The 20833-nt window shown below is 45.5% G+C and overlaps 1 protein-coding gene across 1 annotated transcript in view; it reads right to left on the bottom strand.

Annotated features, from left to right (window-relative positions):
* Positions 1-8017: 8017 nt before the first annotated feature.
* The window catches only part of CPVL (carboxypeptidase vitellogenic like), a gene marked incomplete at both ends in the record, with an annotated part of 118657 nt that continues 105841 nt past the window's right edge, over positions 8018-20833 (bottom strand). The window contains one exon of the mRNA XM_080701991.1: positions 8018-8125. Within this exon, the coding sequence (XP_080558117.1) occupies positions 8018-8125 (108 nt within the window). The remainder of the gene's footprint in view (positions 8126-20833) is intronic.

Below are 20833 nucleotides of genomic sequence, written 5' to 3' on the forward strand. Positions count from 1 at the left end.
TCTTAGGGGCAACACAATTAATTACTTTCAGATTTGTTTTCTGAATATCTTTTACATTTTCAAAATTTTAATAGTAACGAGCACTACAATATGAAAAGCAAAACAAACAAATAAAAAGCAAGTAAACACATCTGTACAGATGTCCGTGATCCCAGGGCACACCAGTGAAGTCGACCAGCCCTGAGCCAGCCACAGCTGTGGCCCTCAAGGGTCCAGCATGAAAAGCAAAACGGTTTCTGACAGGGCGCTGGGGGCTTCAGTGGCGTAAGATTGACACAGCTGTGACCCAGGTGTTGTCAGCTGTAAGATCAGGGAATCTTGTGAGTCAGGAGAAGAACAGGAGGAATCCCCAGGCTTGCTGTGAATCAGGGTTTAAGTCTCTTATAGCAAGCGTCTTGGTTCCTGGCCCCGTCTATTGTGTTTGGGGTGGCAGGAGGAACAACAGTTTGAGAATATTTCATAAAGGAGGGATTAAATGATAGCTCCTGGTCCTGTCCAGATATTCATGGTCAAGCATCTATTTGCTCCTGTTGAATAGAGGGGATAGGATACAGCCGCGAAAGTTTCCGGCTTCGTGCGCTACCTTTAAAATAAAGCACAAGGTATAACTGACGGCCTCCTTCCCTTTCTCCCTCCTTACTTCATTAGATGACTTTTTATTTAACTTAACAAAACTGGCACAGAGCTCAAGTCTATTTCTGTAAGACTTTTTCTGTCCTCAACAGTGGTCTCCAAACTTTTTGTTGTTGTTGTTGTTGTTAATCCTGTTATTAAAAGATTGCTGCAAGGGACTTGTAGGTCAGTGGTAGAATGTTTGCCTAGCGTGGAGTTTGATCCCTAAAATCATGTGTGCACATGCGCGCGCGCACACACACACACACACACACACACACACACACATGCACACACACACTCACTAGTCGCAGGAGTATACTTTATAAAGAAATTATCATACATATTTTGCGGATGCTTTCAGGTGCGCAGGTGTGCCTGTGTGTGTGTGTGTGTGTGTGTGTGTGTGTGTGTGTGTGTGTGTATGTTACTAGACATTAAACTAAGGGGTGTTCTGTCACTGAGCTCTGCCCACAGCCTTTTTTATTTTTTCTGTTTTGAAACAGGATCTTGTTAGGTTACCAAGATGGCCTGGAACTTGTGATCCTCCTGTCTCAAGCCACCCAAGGACCGGATTACAGGCTTGTGCCACCACACCCAGCCATTGTTGTACAAATAAGATAAACATATGAAGTTTTAATCAAAATAAAAACTACAAAAGGATCAAATAAAGATTAAATTTAAAATACCAAAAGTTTTTTAAAAAATATATTTGATTTTTAATGACGCAGAAATACTTTTTGCTTCCAAAACCATTGCTATCCATATCTATGATAGAAACTGATTTTTAATGACACAGAAATACTTTTTGCTTCCTAAGACATTGCTATCCATATCTATGATAGAAACAGTGTATTGAAACAGTGTATTGGATGGGCTTTGTCGTGTTGAGAGAATCTCCAGTTACTGACATTAGAGCCATCGGGCGAGGTGGTGCACGCTTGGGATCCCCGCTTCGGAGGTGGAGATGGGGATGGCGCAGGTTTAAAGCCAGCTGTGCTGGCTTAAGAGACCCTGTTTCCAAATAAAAATATAAAAAATAGGTGTCTGGGAGTGTACCCTGGAGGTAGAAGGGTTTCCAGGAACCTCAGTACCACACACACACAAAAATATCTAAATATAAATATATTATAATATATATAAATATATACATATATAAAATATATAATATATATAATATAAATATATAATATATAAATATATATAATATATAATATATAATATAAATAATATATATAATAATATATAAATATATAATATATAATAAATATATATTTCTGCCAGGTGTGGTGGCATACACTAAAAATCACGGTATGTGGGCAGCTGACACAGGAGGATCCCAGGTCCACGGCCAGCCTCAGCTACTTAAAGAGGCCCTCTGCATCTAGTGAGACCCTGTTTCAAAATAAAGAATAAACAGGGCTGACAGTGATTTTCAGAGGTAGAATGTCCCTGGGCTCAATATCCAGTATCAACAAATTTTAAAAAATGTCTGGTTATATGTTCAGGTTATATAATCCTTGATTTCAAAGTGCGACAAACCCGGAAGAAGACACTTCACAGCGTCGCGGAGGTCCAATGGCGGAAATGTCTCTTTAGACGACCTCAGCTGAACTCACTCCTGGAGGTCGTGTCCCTTGCGCAGACCGCTGTGGAAACTGTCTGGGACTTTAAGGGTGTTTGATTTTGCTTTTATAATGTGCATGGAAACACTTCCAAACATCTGCTTTCAAAATGCACTTGCCATAGATTCAATTTGTGTGTGTGTGTGTGTGTTTGTGTGTGTTCGAGATTGAACCCAGAGCTGTATGCCTCTGAGCTATATGCCCAGTTTTTTTTTTTTTTTAACAGTGTCTCACTAGGTTGCTGAGTCTCCCTAAGTTACTGAGGCTGGTTTGGAACCTGCGATCCTCCTGTCTCAGCCTTCCCAAGTACTGGGATTATAGTCATGCGCCATCATGCCCGGCTTCAATTTCTTTCTGAAAAGAAATCATTTCTCTCAATAATTGTAGAAGTACCACTTCTACCTTGAAAAGACAGATTGTGTTTGTACTTTTATGAAAAACAGCTGCTAGGGAACGCACTAAGGGTAGCAGCTTGGCAGGACAGAGTTTGACAGCGGTGGGTACCGCTTGTCTTTGTCAAGGGTCCATAGCTCCTCAGTGCACTGGAACAAGCTAACGCAGGTCCCTTCTCTTCATAGTGTGGAGTGTCGCATAGGGCCTGCTCTTGGAACACTCTGTTTTCATGAGATCCACCGGGGTGCTAGGATCCATGAGAATGTAAATTGCAATTCTTGGCAGCAGCTGGACCCAGAACCACAAGAGACGCTCCTGTAGGCCCCTCCTCCATACAACTCCCCATTTTGTGTGTGTGTGTGTGTGTGTGTGTGTGGTACTGGGGTGGAACCGAGGGGCATTCTACCTCCGAGCTACACCCTTATCTCTATTTTTTTTATTCTTTATTTTGAAACAGGGTCTCACTAAGTAACTGAGGCTGGCCGCGAACCACAATCCTGTCATCTTACCCTCCCGAATGCTGGGATTTCAGGCGTGTGCCACCACGCCCGGCTTACAAATCCCCATCCTTGCGCATGTTGTCTGTTCACAGACATGCCAGTCACATGAGACACTGGACGGGTTCACATCTGGACTCAGGAGGGCACAGTGACCATCGGTATTAAATACTGGGAAAATGAAACAAATGTAGACATTCTAGAATTTTCTCCCAGGATATTGATGGATTTCTTTCTTTCTTTCTTTCTCTTTCTCTCTTTCTCTCTTTCTCTTCTTTCTTTCTTTCTGAACTAGGGATTGAAGCTAAGAAAATTCTACCCACTGAGCTATATTCCAGCCTAATTTTTTTTTATTTTGAAACAAGGTCCCACTAAGTTACTGAGGATTTTGTTAAGTTTCTGAAGCTGGCTTTGAACCTGTGATCCTCCTTTCTCAGCCTCTCAAATGCTGAGATTGTGGGTGTGTGCCACCATGCCTGGCTTCAGTGGATTTTCTTGAACATTCCATGGAGAGTGTACACCCTACTTGGACATACTTTACACAGAGGATTCTTTCCAGTTAAATTAAAAAGTTTTGCTTTTCTTTAGTCTTGAAACTATCCTCTCCCTTCTTTAGCAGTATAACACCTGTGGATTCAGCCTCCATGGAGCTGCACCCTTACATGTGTGGGGGGAGGGATGTCCCTAGAAGGCCTGACAAACTGTATCCACCACCCCACCTCAACACCCCCGCCCCCAGTATCTTCTTACCTGGGGCAGGGGAATGATAAAAATGAGAGCTTTTATGATTTCCATTTTTGGAGGTGCTATTTTGCGTCCATCCCTATGTTAACCACTCTGAAAATACAGTCGATTCTTTCTGTTCATGGTAGTAATATTCTGTAGCATCTCTGCAAATACTAAATTAGCAAATTCTGTCCTCAAAAAGGATGCTTGATGACAGTAGGAGAGCTGAAGCAGCATCACCTGTGACCTTTGACCACAGCTGGGGACATATGTGCTGGACCACTGAATTCTTTTGCACTCTGTGGGTGACCTCAGAGAGCCAGGACTGATCTGGGGGGTTGTACTGGCCCGGATCTGGAAGGGCCCTGGCATCTCCGGCACAGGAGGCAGTGCTCAGAGGTGGGGCTGTCAGGGAGCTGACTTATGACAAGGAGCCTAAGCCTGGTCAGCACATTAATCTGCTGATAGATTAATAATCTGAATGGATTGCTGGGAGTTGGTGGAAACTACAAACAGATGGGGTGTGATTGGATGCAGCAGGTCCCTGGGGATGATACAGCCCTTGGGGACCATCCTGGCCTCTTCCTCTCATTCCTATTTTCTGGCTGCCATGAGCCAAGCGCTCTGCTCCCTGGCCCTGCCCACCATCATGTCCTGCTTCCCCTCAGGCCCCGAGCAGGGGAGCCAGGCGGCCAGGGCTGAGGCCTCTGTAACCTGTCCTCCTCTACATCCTTGGGTCAGAAATTTGGGTTGCAGTGATAAGAGCCTAACATGGGGTTATAAATGAACTTTTTGGCCAGTAGGCTACACTTTCAAAGACAATTATCCATGAATAATGCTGTCTCATCTCATAATACCCCCGTGGAAAGGTACCACCTGAACTGAAGGGAACCTTTGAAGTCTCCTGTGGGGACCTTCCTGGGGCCAGAAGGCTAGTGAGGAGAAGGGACTTACCCCAAACTCCCCAGGGGGCGCGGGGTCCAGGGGGCTAATCCCCAGGCCTCCAGCCAGGGCCAGCACTCTTTGCACTACATATTTATGGAGCCAAATGTAGCCAATCTAGCCTGGAGAAGGGGCAACATAAGAAACATTTCTCATTCCTCCCTCCAGCTTATTCTTCACAATAATTAAAACCCGCTTTGGACCAGAATGTTTGGTCTGATGACTTCCAGTACGTGGGCACAATGATCAATACATTCAAAAACAGAAGAAATTAAGAGAAAAAAAAAAGGAAGATCATAAACCTGAATGAATTCAGGCACAAAATTAGAAATTAATAGAACAAAATCAATATTTATAACAAGAACGGGCACTGATTTTTTAAATTTAATTCTCCAGTGGGCCAAGGCCTGGAGGGTGATGGAGAGGGTGGTTGAAAACATCACAGAGCTGTGGAATCCCTAAGCGACTTGAAACAGGAAATGTACTAGGAGGGAGAGTCTAGTGGGAAAGTTACTAATGTGTGTATCTTTCTACATGTGTGTATTGTGGTATCAAATTATCTCAAAATTTAATTCCAACTACGATATAAAATTAGGTTGCTCTTTATTTGGTAAAAGGAAGTCCAGAATTGAAAATGGCTTATCTAATGTGGCCTGAAGGCTGTCTAATAAACCTGTACACAAGTCAACCGACAAACTTGAAAGAAAAAAAGAGAGAAAAGGCAGATTAAGTATGCTCTCTGAGCAAGATCTCCTGCTTAGCACGAAGCGGTACACCATTTCTTTTATATGTAAGATCCCTTCCTTCCTTCCTTCCTTCCTTCCTTCCTTCCTTCCTTCCTTCCTTCCTCCCTCCCTCCCCCCTCCCTCCCTCCCTCCCTCCTCCCTCCCTCCCTCCCTCCCTCCCTCCCTCCCTCCTTCCTCCCTCCCTCCCTCCCTCCCTCCCTCCTTCCTTCCTCCCTCCCTCCCTCCCTCCTTCCTTCCTTCCTTCCTCCTTCCCTCCCTCCCCCCTCCCTCCCTCCCTCCCTCCTTCCTTCCTTCCTTCCTTCCTTCCTTCCTCCTTCCCTCCCTCCCTCCCTCCCCCCTCCTTCCCTCCCTCCCCCCTCCCTCCCTCCTTCCTTCCTTCCTTCCTTCCTTCCTTCCTCCTTCCCTCCCTCCCTCCCTCCCCCCTCCCTCCTTCCCTCCTTCCTTCCTTCCTTCCTTCCTTCCTCCTTCCCTCCCTCCCTCCCTCCCTCCCTCCTTCCTTCCTCCCTCCCTCCCTCCCTCCCCCCTCCCTCCCTCCTTCCTTCCTTCCTTCCTTCCTCCCTCCCTGCCTCCCTCCTTCCTCCCTCCCTCCCTCCTTCCTTCCTTCCTCCCTCCCTCCCTCCCCCCTCCCTCCCTCCCTCCTTCCTTCCTTCCTCCCTCCCTCCCTCCCTCCTTCCTTCCTTCCTCCCTCCCTCCCTCCCTCCCTCCCTCCTTCCTTCCTCCCTCCCTCCCTCCCCCCTCCCCCCTCCCTCCTTCCTTCCTTCCTTCCTTCCTTCCTCCCTCCCTGCCTCCCTCCTTCCCTCCCTCCCTCCCTCCTTCCTCCCTCCCTCCCTCCCTCCCTCCCTCCCTCCTTCCTTCCTCCCTCCCTCCCTCCCCCCTCCCTCCCTCCTTCCTTCCTTCCTCCCTCCCTCCCTCCCTCCCTCCTTCCTTCCTTCCTCCCTCCCTCCCTCCTTCCTTCCTTCCTTCCTCCTTCCCTCCCTCCCCCCTCCCTCCCTCCCTCCCTCCTTCCTTCCTTCCTTCCTTCCTTCCTCCTTCCCTCCCTCCCTCCCTCCCCCCTCCTTCCCTCCCTCCCCCCTCCCTCCCTCCTTCCTTCCTTCCTTCCTTCCTTCCTTCCTTCCTCCTTCCCTCCCTCCCTCCCTCCCCCCTCCCTCCTTCCCTCCTTCCTTCCCTCCTTCCTTCCTTCCTTCCTTCCTTCCCTCCCTCCCTCCCTCCCTCCTTCCTTCCTCCCTCCCTCCCTCCCCCCTCCCCCCTCCCTCCCTCCCTCCTTCCTTCCTTCCTTCCTTCCTTCCTTCCTCCCTCCCTGCCTCCCTCCTTCCTCCCTCCCTCCCTCCCCCCTCCCTCCCTCCCTCCCTCCCTCCTTCCTTCCTTCCTCCCTCCCTCCCTCCCTCCCTCCTTCCTTCCTCCCTCCCTCCCTCCCTCCCTCCTTCCTTCCTCCCTCCCTCCCTCCCCCCTCCCCCCTCCCTCCTTCCTTCCTTCCTTCCTTCCTTCCTCCCTCCCTGCCTCCCTCCTTCCTCCCTCCCTCCCTCCCCCCTCCCTCCCTCCCTCCCTCCCTCCTTCCTTCCTTCCCTCCCTCCCTCCCTCCCTCCTTCCTTCCTCCCTCCCTCCCTCCCCCCTCCCCCCTCCCTCCCTCCCTCCTTCCTTCCTTCCTTCCTTCCTTCCTTCCTCCCTCCCTGCCTCCCTCCTTCCTCCCTCCCTCCCTCCCCCCTCCCTCCCTCCCTCCCTCCCTCCTTCCTTCCTTCCCTCCCTCCCTCCCTCCCTCCTTCCTTCCTTCCTTCCTAGTACTGGGGATTGGACCCATGGACGTCCTACCTCTGAGCGACACTCCCAGCCCTTTTAGTTTTTGTTCTGAATCAGGGTCTCGCTACATTTCTGAGACTGTCAGTCTCCTGTCTCAGCCTCTCAAGTACTGGGTTACAGTTGTGTACTACCATGCCCGGCCTAAGATTTCTATTTCAAAGAATTCCAAGCTACCTTTCCTACAAATATTTCATATATTAAAAAATATCTTCCTTACTGTAGTTATAACTACCCTATTCCTGTGGGGGTGATAATTAACTTTTCTTATCTGATAATATTTGCCAAATACCTTCAGATGCAGCCTATAACAACATCTTCTGCTATTTATGGAACCAGGTGTTATTGCGATTTGATTATTTATTGCACTTTTCATTTACCTTTGGAAGGGATCAGAGTTCCTGGTTGGGACCCCAAATCTCATTTATCCATTGCTATCTGAATCAGTGTCACAGAACCCATTCATCTTGCCTCTGAATTAAATCACTAATTCTTCCTTTTGCACAGTTACTTTCTCTTTAAATTAAAAGCTTCACTTGTTTCAAAGATAATTCATTTTTATTGATGAGAAACATCTTTCAGATATAAAAAAGGTAATTTTCTTATGTATATGTCATCTTCAATTTAAATTGTTTTCTTCTACAAAATTAGAGCTCCGGATGTTATCTCTTAGGAAAGTAGCTTGTCATTCATAAGGATCCCATCCCCTTCCAAAGATGAATCGATTGATCATGTCAAAAGACCTCAGAGGCTGGTCATAGGGCAAAATGTGTCCTCCACCTCGAACGACCACCTTAAAGAAAAAAATGAAATTCAGAGAAATTGACATTCTTAGTAAATGAAAACATTTAATTCAGACGATAGTATTTTTACAGCTTATATGAAATAAAGACCAGGGCTGGGGAATATAGCTCAGAGAGAGTGCTTGCCCCGCATGTGTCAAGGCCCTGGGTTCCATTCCAGCACTACAAAAAGAAACAGAGAATGCAACGGTGTCTTCTATCAATCCAAGCTTCTGGATCTGCGCACTGTCTTGATTTCATATTTGAATGTGACAAGACTCAAGGCTCCCTGGATGGAAACAGTCTCATCGCCAGACACTGTATATTTTGGGTGCCTCCAAATTTATGGGTTCCAGATGTTCCAGGGGCACAAATGCGTCGCGAATTTTTTTTTTTTTTTTGGTGGTACTGGGGTTCCTGGAAGCCCATCTACCTCCGGGCTACACTCCCAGACCTATTTTTACATTTTTATTTGGAAACAGGGTCTCCTAAGCCAGCGCGCGCGGCTGGCTTCGAACCTGCGCGATCCTCCTGTCTCTGCCTCCCAAGCGCGGGGATTACAAGCGTGCGCCACCACGCCCGGACTGCGTCATGAATTTAAACAAGGTTCTGTAGCCGGGCGTGGTGGCGCACGCTTGTAATCCCCCGTGCTTGGGAGGCGGAGACAGGAGGATCGCGCAGGTTCGGAGCCAGCCTCACTGGCTTAAGAGACCCTGTTTCCAAATAGAAAAGTATAAAAATAGGTCTGGGAGTGTAGCCTGGAGGTAGAAGGGTTTCCAGGAACCCCAGTACCACCAAAATAAATAAATAAATAAATAAATAAATAAATAAATAAATGGTTACGTAAACACTTAGAGCTTCATTCCACTTTAATTTTTAAAAGAAAATGATGTAATTTCCCCTGTATCTAGAGACATAGACCTGCAGTGAGATTTTCCAGTTGCACCTATTTATTTACTTATGTATGTATTTTGGTACTGAGTATTGTACAGGGGCATTCTATGTTTGAGCTATACCCGCAGTCTTTTTTTTTTTAATTTTATTTTATTGGTGCACTGTATTCATACATCATAGTGGGATACAAACTTTTGTAGACATACATGCACACATCGCCCAGTCAGCCCCCACCCGATCCCCACCCCATTCTCTCCCCATCCCTCCTTCCCATGCTTGGCTTAGTGGTTGACATCTAGTATTATAGCAATTTATCCAAAATTAAAAATGATAATCTCACATAAAGTTTCATTTGTCTGATACCAAGCGTTTGATGATTTAAAGATAACATTTCAATATTTCTTTTTGCTTTCTTTCTTACCAGAGCATATTTTTTTCTGTTTTTTTAGGTGAAACTATCATATATTTATATATTTATTTTTCAGAAAAAAAATCTATCCTAATATGGAATATGAATTCTAGATACCCAAAACGATCTTGAAAAGGAACGAAGCTAGCAGATATATATTTTCTGATTTCAAACCATATAAAGCTACAATAATTGAAACAGTGTAGTACTGTTCTAAAGGCAGATATATAGACCATTGGAGTTAAATACAAGCCTAGAGCTAACTTCTTCCCTATATTGTCAAGTTATTTTTGACAAGGTTTCCACGAACATTTGGTGGTGGAAATAATAATCTTTTAACTAAATATTGTGGAAAAATAATAATTACATGGAAAAGAATAAAATTGGACCCTTACCTAATCCCACATACAAGTATTAACTCAAACTAGATAAAAGACCTAAATATAAATCTTAAGACTATAAACTTTTAGGAGAAAATCTGGGTCATAAAACCTCACAACATTGAAATTGGCAGTGATTTCTTGGATATGATTTCAATGGCACAGGCAACAGAAGAATATACAAACTCCCTAAAAAATAAAAGAAAATATTGTATATCCAAAGACAATGTAAACAGAGTTAAAAGTTACTAATAGAATTGGATAAAATATTTCCAAATGCTATATCTGAAGGTATATTAATATTCCAACTAGAAATCGTAAAAATTAACAACAATAAAGGCAAACAATACAATTTAGAGATAGGTAAAGACTAACAAAAATAATGAATCTCCACAGATAACCAATCTTAGTTGTCTGTTGGATGGAAACTCTTGTTTCTCTGGTTCTGGTGAGTGTTACCTATTTCTTCTTTGTAGTTAATCTCTTTGAGTATTTTCTCTAGCGCTGGTTTTGAAGACATAAATTCCTTCAGTTTCTGTTTGTCATGGAAGCTTCTTATTTCTCCATCTAATTTGATAGAAAGTTTTGCTGGGTAGGAAATTTTTGGCTGGAAGTTGTTTTCTTTCAGAGTTTGGAATATGTTACTCCAAGCCCTTCTGGCTCTCATGACTTGGTTTGGGAAGTCTGGAGTGATTCTAATTGGTTTGCCTCTGAATGTCACTTGGCCCTTTGTTTTTGTTGCCTTTAAGATTCTCTGCTTGGCTTCCACATTGGTCATTTTGACAATTATGTGGTGTGGGGATCCTCTTCTCGGATCCTGTCTAAAGGGAGTTCTATAAGTTTCCTGGACCTGTGTATCAACCTCTTGCTCTATATTTGGAAAATTTTCTGCTATTACTTCCTTGAAGAGATTGTTGATTCCTTTGGTATCACTTTCTTTTCCCTCCTCTATTCCAATTATTCTTAGGTTAGCTCTCTTAAGATGGGCCCATATTTCTTCAATGTCAGATTCCTGCTGTTGGATATCTTTTTCTAGATTAGAAACTATGCATTCATTTTTGGATTGCTCATCTTCTAAGAGCGAGATTCTGTTCTCCATGTGGTCTAATCGGTTGTTTGTGCTTTGAATTGAGGCCTTTACTTCATTAATTGCATCCTTTATCTCTTTTTGGCTCTCTCTGAGTTCTTTTCGAAGCACCTCTATTATTTCTACAGTTATTTTCCTGATTTGATCTTCTAGAAATCTCTGATTTTCTGTTTTATCAGGTTCTGATGTTGTGGGGTTGTGCACATTCATTACTTCAGTGTTATTCCTCTTTCCCATGATTTCGGAGGTTTGTGCCTTCTCTGGGTTCTTCCCTTGGGTCACTATGGTTTCACTTAAGGTGCTCTGGATCTCGAGTCTGTGTTATCTCGGTCCCCACTACTCCTTTACTGGGTTGTATCACAGAGTCTCCGACCCAGAGAGTCGATAGAGGCTGCTTTAGACTGTGGGGGGTGCCAGGTTGCACGTTCTCCTATGGTGTGATATCTCTGCCACCACCACTCCCTCACTGGGTCAAGTCCCAGGAGGCACAATACTGGGATTTCTCCTCTGTGGCCCGCAATTTGACTCACTGTTCTTGAGTACGTAGATGTAGCTGTACTGGACTCGGTGAATTCACTGCTGCTGCCGCCGCCGGTAGCAATATGGCACCGCTGCCACGCCCTCGGCCATGAGGCTGGCGTATTTTTTCTTCTCTGGTTTTGATTTCCACTCTGAGTGCCTGCAGCGTGTGCTGAGCTCAGCCACTGGGAGCTTTAAATGCTGTCTGCGCCGAAAGATCCCGCCTGGCTGTTCTGCATCGGCTCACCTCGGCTTGCTGTAGCCGTCAGTTGAGTTCGCCGCTGCCGCCGGCAGTATGGCGCTGCTGCTGCGTCCTCGGGCGCGTGTGTCTCCTCTGTGGCCCTGAGCTCTGTTCTCAGTCCGCTTTCTCTCTGGAGCCTGGTGGTTTTTTTGTTTTTCTGGTGATGGTGTTTTCTGGCTATGAAAGGCGCTCTTTTTGTGGTAATGGAGATTGGTTGTTAGCGGGACTCTTAAGCCCCGCTTTTCTCGGTCGCCATCTTCCCGGAAGTCCTCCGCAGTCTTTTTTTTATCTTTTATTTTGAAACAGGGTCACACTAAGTTGCCAAGGGTCTTGCTGAGTTGCTAAGGCTGGCCTTAAAGCTGTGATCCTCCTGTCTCAGCCTCCCAGGCACTGGTAGGACAGGTGCACACTACTGTGCCCAACAGTTGTGCCAGTTTAGGTGCCAGGATGCAGAGGGAAATTCATAAAGGGCTGGCTGATGTGAATGTGTCACGGGGAACCTCTTACAGGTCTTGCAAGAGAAGATGGCTGGGGTGGAGGGACAGGACACAGGCAGAAGGAAGTGTGCAAGCTAACGCCAGGGGCCTGAGACTACACACATGCACGGCACACTGCAGGTGACCCCAGTCATGACGGATTAGCGGGAAAACAGAGGGTTGAACACGCAAAGCCCAGCTGGACCACGAGCTGCCCCTGTTGCGTGCGGGATCGGCAGATCTGATCCTCTAGGGGTTTGTTTTTGCTTTTGTGTTTCATGGTAAAATACACTTTAAAAGTGTGGTTTTAACCATTTTTTATTGCGGGAGTCAGTAGCATGTGGTGCATTCGCAAGGTCATGTGACTCCACCACTCTCTGGCAGCGGAATGTTTTCATCAGCCCAGAGGAAACCGTGGCCGTCAGCAGTGGCTGCCCATTCCGCGGCGCCAGCAGCCACCAATCTGCTTTCTATCTGTCTCTATGGATCTGACTATTCTGGGTGGATCCAGGAGGTTTCTGCATAGGCTAATGACACGCTCTGATTTGCATTACAGAAATGTTACTTAATCTCTGAGGAGAAGGATTTGGATAGGGAGAGATATTGGGGAAAGGGGGCCAATAAGGACGCCGTCTATCAGACCAGGTGGGTGATGATGGAGGCGCCTGGGAAGGCCAGTGAGAAGGGGAGGGAGATGGGGATGCTGGGAAGGAACCAGAAGGACTAGTGAATCAGATGTGAAGATTGATGGGAATCCTCCCACCTCAGGATCGGACCGGAGCAGGTTTGCAAAGGGCGGTGCTATTAACAGGAAGGGAGCAAAGAGCCCCATGGGAGACCCAAGTTTGAGAGGCAGAGTACATGGGCTAGGTTATGGTTCCCACTTTACACTGCAAGATGACAGGCACAATCACAAGACTCTTGATGGCTGGGCGTGGTGGCACACACTTATAATCCCAGCATTTGGGAGGCTGAGGCAGGAGGATTGTGGTTCACAGACAGCCTCAGCTGCTTAGTGAGGCCCTTTGCAACTCGGTGAGACTCTGTTTCAAAATAAAGAATAAAAAAATATAGAGCTGGGTGTATAGCTGGGAGGTAGACCCCCCACCCCGTTCCATTCCCAGTACCGCCAAAAATAAAAGTCTCTTGATGGCGATGCTTTCTGATTTATACTTAAGTTCTTTTTCTACGTTTAGTTCACTCCACCTTTATTACAATCTTACCTTTTGGCTTGCAGATCTTAGTTTTTACCTCTAATAATAAGTAGAAATAAAATAAATACACACTCAAATAAATATATGTTACAAAAGAAAGGGTAATTGGAAATGAAATTAGAGAACCAGAAAACAACCCAAAGCTTGTTAGCAGACATCTCTTAACAAAGGATGAGTCAGCAAGACGCTTTCAAAAAACAAAGCAGAGGTGGAGGCAGAGTGGCTCCAGCGACACCAGGAAGGCTGTCCTTCCGTGACGGAGTCTCCCTCACCATGTCTAGCAAGTGTCTACCGAGTAGCAGGCAGAAGGAAACTTCTAGGTCTTCAGGAGGCCCAGATGTGGCATCAGATGGTTCTCATTCCTGTAGCCCAGACAAAACTTCAGTGCTGTCCAAAGGACTTCCAGTGTGTGCTATCTTAGTCAATTGCAACAAAAGTGTAATTTAGGGTTCCCACTTCTGATGATGACACAGTAGCTTGTATCCAACTAAGCTCACACCACCATACACCAAGAAAAGCTGAATTAGAAAGATAGCAGAGCTGGGCGTGGTGGCGCACACTTGTAATCCCAGCACCTGGGAGGTTGAGACAGGAGGACTGCAGATTTGAGACCAGGCCCAGAAGTTTAGTGAGGCTCTCAGTAAATTAATGAGACCCTGTTTCAAAATAAAATAGGGATAGCAAGCCGGGCGTGGTGGCGCACACTTGTAATTCCAGTACTTGGGAGGCTGAGACAGGAGGGTCACAGGTTTGCTGCCAGCCTCAGCTACTTAGTGAGGCTCTCTGCAACTTAGTGAGACCTTGTTTTAAAATTAAGAATAAAATAGGGCTTAGGGTGTAGCTCAGAGCAAAATGCTCCTGGGTTCAACCCCAGTTCTGCAAATAAAATAAAATAAAATAAAATAGAGATAGGGGTATGGCTTGAAGGTAAGTAGAATGCCCCAGCACCACACACACACACACACACACACACACACACACACACACACTCTCTTTATTTAAAAAGACACCAAAGAGCAACCACGACTTGACAGGCCAGGAGCAAGGAGAAAATAGCGTAGCAAGAAATGGGCCTCACATTTTGTGTTGCCTTTCCTGGGAGAGAGAGATTCACTCTTCCTAGGCTTTCTGACCAGAGTCCAAGCAAAAAATGACAAATAAATAAGTAAATTCCTGAGACAGGAAGATCGTGGTTCACAGACAGCCTCAGCTACTTAGTGAGGCCCTAGAAGTACCTCATTGCTCAATCTGCCTACTTTTATTTATTGTTTGAAAATAAATCTCAGCTCCAGATAGCCCCAGTGGCTTCCCCTTAGATCCAGGAAGAACCACGCCCAGGGAGTGACAGTGAACCAGACAGACAGGTGAGCCTCACAGACGGGAAACCCAGCTCCAAGCTTTCTGCCACATCCTAGACACTGGAACCACTTATCTCAACTGGAGCCAATAAACTGACCCACTGGAAGGGGAAGGAGAAAGAAAGCTGATTAATCAACAGGAACAACCTGCCAGAGAGGGGAATCATATCTTTATAGTTCTGAAATAAAATAGTTGCCAACTTAGAATTTCTATAGAAATGAAGACAACCGAGAGAGAGAGATAGAGAGAGAAAAGAAGAAGGAGGAGGAGGAGGAGGAGGAGGAGGAGGAGGAGGAGGAGGAGGAGGAGGAGGAGGAGGAGGAGGAGGGAAGAGAGATTTTTTTCAAGGAAAACAAAGGTGTTTGCTAGCAGACCTTCACCGAAAGGAACAGTAACGGGTGTTCTTCAGACAGAAGGAAAATGAGCGCTCATAGAAGGAGGGAAATAGAGGAAAATGAGGAGCAAATGCAGAGGAATATATATAGGCAAATTATATGAATATTAGTAATAATAGCGGCTTTTGGAGTTTGAATTGCATAGGAGTTAAAAAGAGACAGCTATACAAAGGTGGAAGAAATTGAGTTAAGTTGTTATAAGATACACTGGAAGATGGAAATCTATGGAAGGGGACTTCTTTTTTTTGTGTGTGGTACTGGGGATAGAACCCAAGGGGCTTTATACCTCCGAGCTATACTCCCAGACCTATTTTTTATAGTTTGTTTATATTTATTTATTTATTTATTTTTGGTGGTACTGGGGATGGACCCCTTCTACCTCCAGGCTACACTCCCAGACCTACTTTATATTTTTTATTTGGAAACAGGGTCTCTTAAGCCAGCGTGGCTGGCTTCAAACCTGTGCGATCCTCCTATCTTAGCCTCCCAAGTGCGGGATTACAAGCGTGCGCCACCACGCCCAGATGGAAGGTGACTTCTTAAATCAGGGTGTATGTCTCAATATTTAAGTAAATATTAAAAGGACAGATAATATAATCATAAATCACTAGCAAATTAATCATGGCTAAAGAGATGCATTGTGCCTCCTAAATAACAGATCATATCATTAGAAGAGATACTACTGTGTGATTAGAAGAGTAAACTAGAAATCCTGTGACCAAGTAATGCCCTCTTTATAGAGATATGAAATACATATTGAGCAGCAGATATTTATCTAAGTGACTTTCCATCAAGTCTCTTAACCTCAACTACCAGATTAGATGTACACACACACACGCACATACACACACACACTCACACTCACACTAAAGTTATGGAAGCTTTTCTCTATATCAACTCCAAGAATCTCTATGAAACTTCAGCGAGGTTGGGGTGAAGGTTAGGGCTGGATCCTTCTTTCTTCCCTAGTTGGCAGAGACCCGAACACACAGTAGAGTGTAGCGGGGTGTGCAGTGGCGCTGTGGCCAAGCACGGGGACTCTGCAGATCTGGGTTTGAGCCCAGCTCTAGGACTTTGCCAGTGACGTAGCCACTTCCATTCTGTCATTTGTAAAATTCAAGTAAGATTTAGAATGACCAGTTGTCCCAGGACAAAGAAGTTTCTGTGAATATAAAATTTTCAGTACTCAAACTGCGAAAAAGGGGTCAGCCAATCTGGAATGGTCAGTCACTCCAAGAATAGTTACTTCCTATAAGGAATCGAAGAGGCCATTAAAATATTACATGGCACAGAATCCTCAAATATGTACTAACTTTGCAACATATGCTGATAGAGTCAAATAATTCCCATTCAACCAGTGGTCACTGTACTATTATCTGAGTTTTTATGGTCAAAAGAATATTTTTTCACTTAAAGTGCCAACATTGTGACATTAATAAATATAACATCCATTGCTGTATTTTTTTTCCAGAAAAAAAGGGATTATAACATGTTCTTTAAGAAGGGCAAATTTATTTTCCAGGTTTCTTTGAGTTCCATATTCTGAGTCCTTCCTTCCCATGGGAAAAGTCCTAATTAAAGCAGGAAAGCAGTTTGAATGTGCTATCAAACCTCCATCAGTCTGCTGGGCTTGTGTCTGCAGCGAGGTTCACCCCTTGGGCTTGCAACATCATTCATGATTCACCCCATCTTCCCTCCTCCCCTCTCCCCTTTCACCACACGCAGGGCCCGGCACCCTCTCTTCCCCACACAGAAATGTCAAGCAGGCAAGACCTCACTTGTCTTAGCAGAATGGCAAAAAGCTCTTCTGTCTATTTTCTTCCCCTTTCAGGAACCCACGGAACAACACAGGACTTGATGCAATTAAAGTCATCCATGCTTCCCTTGGTCCGGTGGCCCGCCATTCCAAGTCTAGCTGTGCTATTCAATAGCCACGCAAGGATAAAAAGCACAATTCGGTTCATTATTTGCCCTTCTGTAGCATCTCACTTCAGGATCTACAATTGGAGTTTCTTTGGGAGGAGAGCTTGAGAGCGGGGCTGAGAGGAAAGAGGTCACCGCGTCGGGTTCTCTGTGCCCAGGGTGCTGCGAGGACACAGATCGGGCGCCTAGTCTTTCCAGTAACATGGAATAAGAACCGGCCAACCTGCTGGAGTTTACTTCCTGCAAACAGCAACATAGGAAGGTTCTGGAGAGCCGAAGAGCGCCCCCAATTCTCTGTCGGAAAGACATGTGTGATATTCATACCATGAAAGTTGGCCAACGCTACGATTCTGTGCCTCTGCATTTGCCCTCAGACTACTGGTTCTCGGAAATTTTGTCTCTCCAGAGGAAAAGAAAACACTTGGCATCCCTCCCCTTGTCAAAGTGAATCCAAGTGCCAGAGTTGGTTCTCGAGTGTTCCCTGATGAGTCATGTGCTGAAAGCTTGGTCCGTGTCCTGTGGTGCTCTGGGGAGGAGGTGGAACCTTTAGCAAGCTGGGCCTGGTGGAGGGAAGGCAGGTCACTGGAGGACACCAGCCCCTTCCTGCCTCTTTTGCTTCCTGTACACTAGGAGGATGGCAGCTCCTCGTCTCCACCACATGGTCCCTGCCCCAAGTCCAAAGGCAACAGGCCAACTGGCCATGGACTGAAACCAAAGGCAAATAAACCTTTCCTCCTTTTAAATTGATGACCCCAGGTGTTTCATTACAGTGCTGGAAAGTGACTAACACACCAAGAAATACCTGTAAAAACGGCTAAAGTACAAGGCTGGAAACCTGTCTGAAACATTGATTCAGGAAATCAGAAAGGCTGGATTTAAATACTTGCAGAAAAGCAAGGAAACCCAGTCCCCTGCTTCCATTCTGGCCCATCAGCACCACCCCAGCCCCTAAATTCTGGTATAGCTGGCAATAACAATGTTTCTAGACCAAGCTACGGCACCCACAGACCCTTCTATGTGTTCCAGCGTACCCCGACTTGCACCAAAGCTGGGGTGTTTAGGAAAACTACATATTGAATGTGGTGTTTTACATTCGAGTCTATTGTTGATCCACAGCCTGAGGGTACCCCAGAACCCCTAAATGTCCCCGAGTCCCTGGAATTTAGGATGCAGAGCATGCCAAAAGGCTTGACATTTTCACAACGCCAGTTGTGGAAATAAAACAAAGCATACACTTTTTACTGCCAAGCCCAAAGGCAGGCGAGGCAGAATGCAGGGCCAAGGTAGCCCGTGCAGGATGCGCAGTATTTCACCACCACTTCCTGCGCCTCCTGCCCGCTGCGCAGGCCTCCGCCTCGCTCCTCCCTCTGCTTATTGGCTCGTCTGCCTCTGTGTTATCTCCCCGCAAGTGACTTTGTGTGCCTCGAGTGACACTTCAAATTAAAAAGCCAACCCCCAGTTCTCTCTTCTTAAAACGCCATTTGTGTTTAAAACCCGTTCGCTGTGGGCGGATAATTCCTTAAATTTTCGCCTTCTACGTATTTACTCACTTTCCATTTAATGAAATGGCTCTTTTTTAAACTTCAACCGATTCTTAAAAACCACTCAGTAGCTACGAGAAAATCATGCATTGTTGCCTGGCTGTTCTATTTTAATAAATAGATCTGCGGGCGATTTTACAGTTTAAATAATATGATAAATTAGCTCTGAGAGTATTAACTAAGAGCATATTTGGATAGCTTAATTTAGAAGCTTTCTTTTTATGCTAATTGGTCCACTCTAATGAAAAGAGACTCCTGGCAAATAATCGAGTCTCTATTGTTTATGATTTCCTTTGTTTACAGGAAGCAAGCTGTGTGGGTTTTTTTTTTTTTTAAAGCAAAGGAAACAAAACAAAAACCAAGGATTCAATTCTTTTAAGAAAGGGGAGGATTCTTTCATGCACACTAGAATAACGGACCTTCTACACCCCTTCCATAAATTTGCGTTCCAGAATCGTTTATTTTTGCTCGTAGGGACCGCAGAAAGGAAACTGTCCTTAGTTGACATAATCGAGGCGTTTGTGAGTGCCTTTGGTGGCAGGAACTCTTCTAAACTATCATCTCAGCATTCTTTGTCCACTTTCCAGAAGAAAGAGACTTTGGTGTGTGCAAGTGGGCATTAGCTAAGACTTTGTGGAGAGATATAGTACTAACACACACACACACACACACACACACACACACACACACACACTCAGAGGCAAAGGAGAGGGGTGCAGGGGTGACGGACAGGCCTCTTTGATTTTAATTCCTTGAGCATTGACTTAGCGCCAGCGGCTGTGGTAAGGGGATGCAGGAGCAGCAGAGCTCAGTGATACACTGTTCTCAGCCTCCAGTGCTTAGGGTCAAGTAGAAGAGGAAGGCAAAGAAGAGTTCAAATCGCCCCCGCCCCCTAGTGTGGTACCTGCCATGGGAGATGAGCCAGGTTAGAGCAGGAAGGAGGACTGCGGGCGTTCAGGGGCAGGGTGGGCTTCCTGGAGGGGCTGCTGGAGCTGAGCTTTAAAAGGCGAATGGGAGTCTTGGGAGCAGAAAAGGGCCTTGTAAGCCAAGGGGGAATCCTGGGATTCGCTGGGTTGTGTGCTGGAAAAATGACTGGGCGCTTCTCAGGATTCTAACCGGAAAGGAGGGAGAGTCGGAGTTGACTTAGGTAGAGAAAGGAAGCAGAGACCAGATCACAGCCTTTACTAACTCACTCTGGCCTTTGTAAGAGGGTGTAAAGACGCCACCAAACGTGCATATACAGTGAGGGGGGAGACTAGTAAGGACCAGCGAGGGGGGCTGCTGGAAAGGAAACAAATTAAACTCAGCAACATAAAGCAAGAAGGTTCTTAAATAGCATCCTTTAAAACACCACGAAGCAAAAAGTGGTCTCGATTTGGAGTTTATAACGTAGGATAGCCCTCGTGTTTGTTTTAATGTCCTCAACATGCTGCCCTATTTTTATTGGTTTGTATACATGCAGTGTTCTTTTCTTTTTAAGTAGTGCTTTGTGGTTTTTATGACGAGCATTAGGAAATGAATAAAATCAGTCCAATGAGAAGGATATTATAAAGCAGATGTGAGAAATGCCAGCCCAGGAGCTGGGTGGGGAATATTTCCCAATGACTACTTTCCTTAATTTTCTAGCAAGATGTTCAGCAAAGCAACTGGCTAAACCACTTGCCTTCCTTGTTTCATTGGACAAATGCTGGATGTGAGATGCATTTTTATCAAAGATTCAGATGATTCTTCTTGTGGTCTAGGGCTTGTCTGCAAACCTAAGGCATAAGTCAAAACCTGTCTCCCTTATTAGTTGCTTCTTATTACTAAGCTATTGAATAGAGCCGAATTGAAAAGGTAATGCAGGAATAAATTTCTTCATTCTTTTTAAAGCTGGGTAGTTTGGTGGTCAACCTTAGGATAGGGCATCAGAAGAGAAAGGCTCCTTTACAAGCAAAGTGCCACCAAGATATGGGCCCTCGCTGTGTGGATGCAGAGTCCTCCAATTTGATGGCACCGAAAAAAGTTGACAGGAGGCAGCGAGAGAAAGCGGGATTACACCACGAATGTTGGTACACTGGAAAAGAACACTGAGTCCCTTCAACTGAACAAGCCCAGGTGCGAGGAACAGCCAGGACTCGTAGACATTCCTGGACCCGACACAAGATGCAGGCAAGAACATTCATATAGCGCTATTTTCAAGAGAAAAAAGCTAGAAACGACCCACATGCCCATCAACAGTGGACTGGAGGAAGAATGTGGTTTTCACGTGGAATACTATGCAACAATAAAAGCATAAAGG

The sequence above is a fragment of the Muscardinus avellanarius genome (assembly GCF_963383645.1).
Source record: "Muscardinus avellanarius genome assembly, chromosome: 9".
Taxonomy (NCBI): domain Eukaryota; kingdom Metazoa; phylum Chordata; class Mammalia; order Rodentia; family Gliridae; genus Muscardinus; species Muscardinus avellanarius.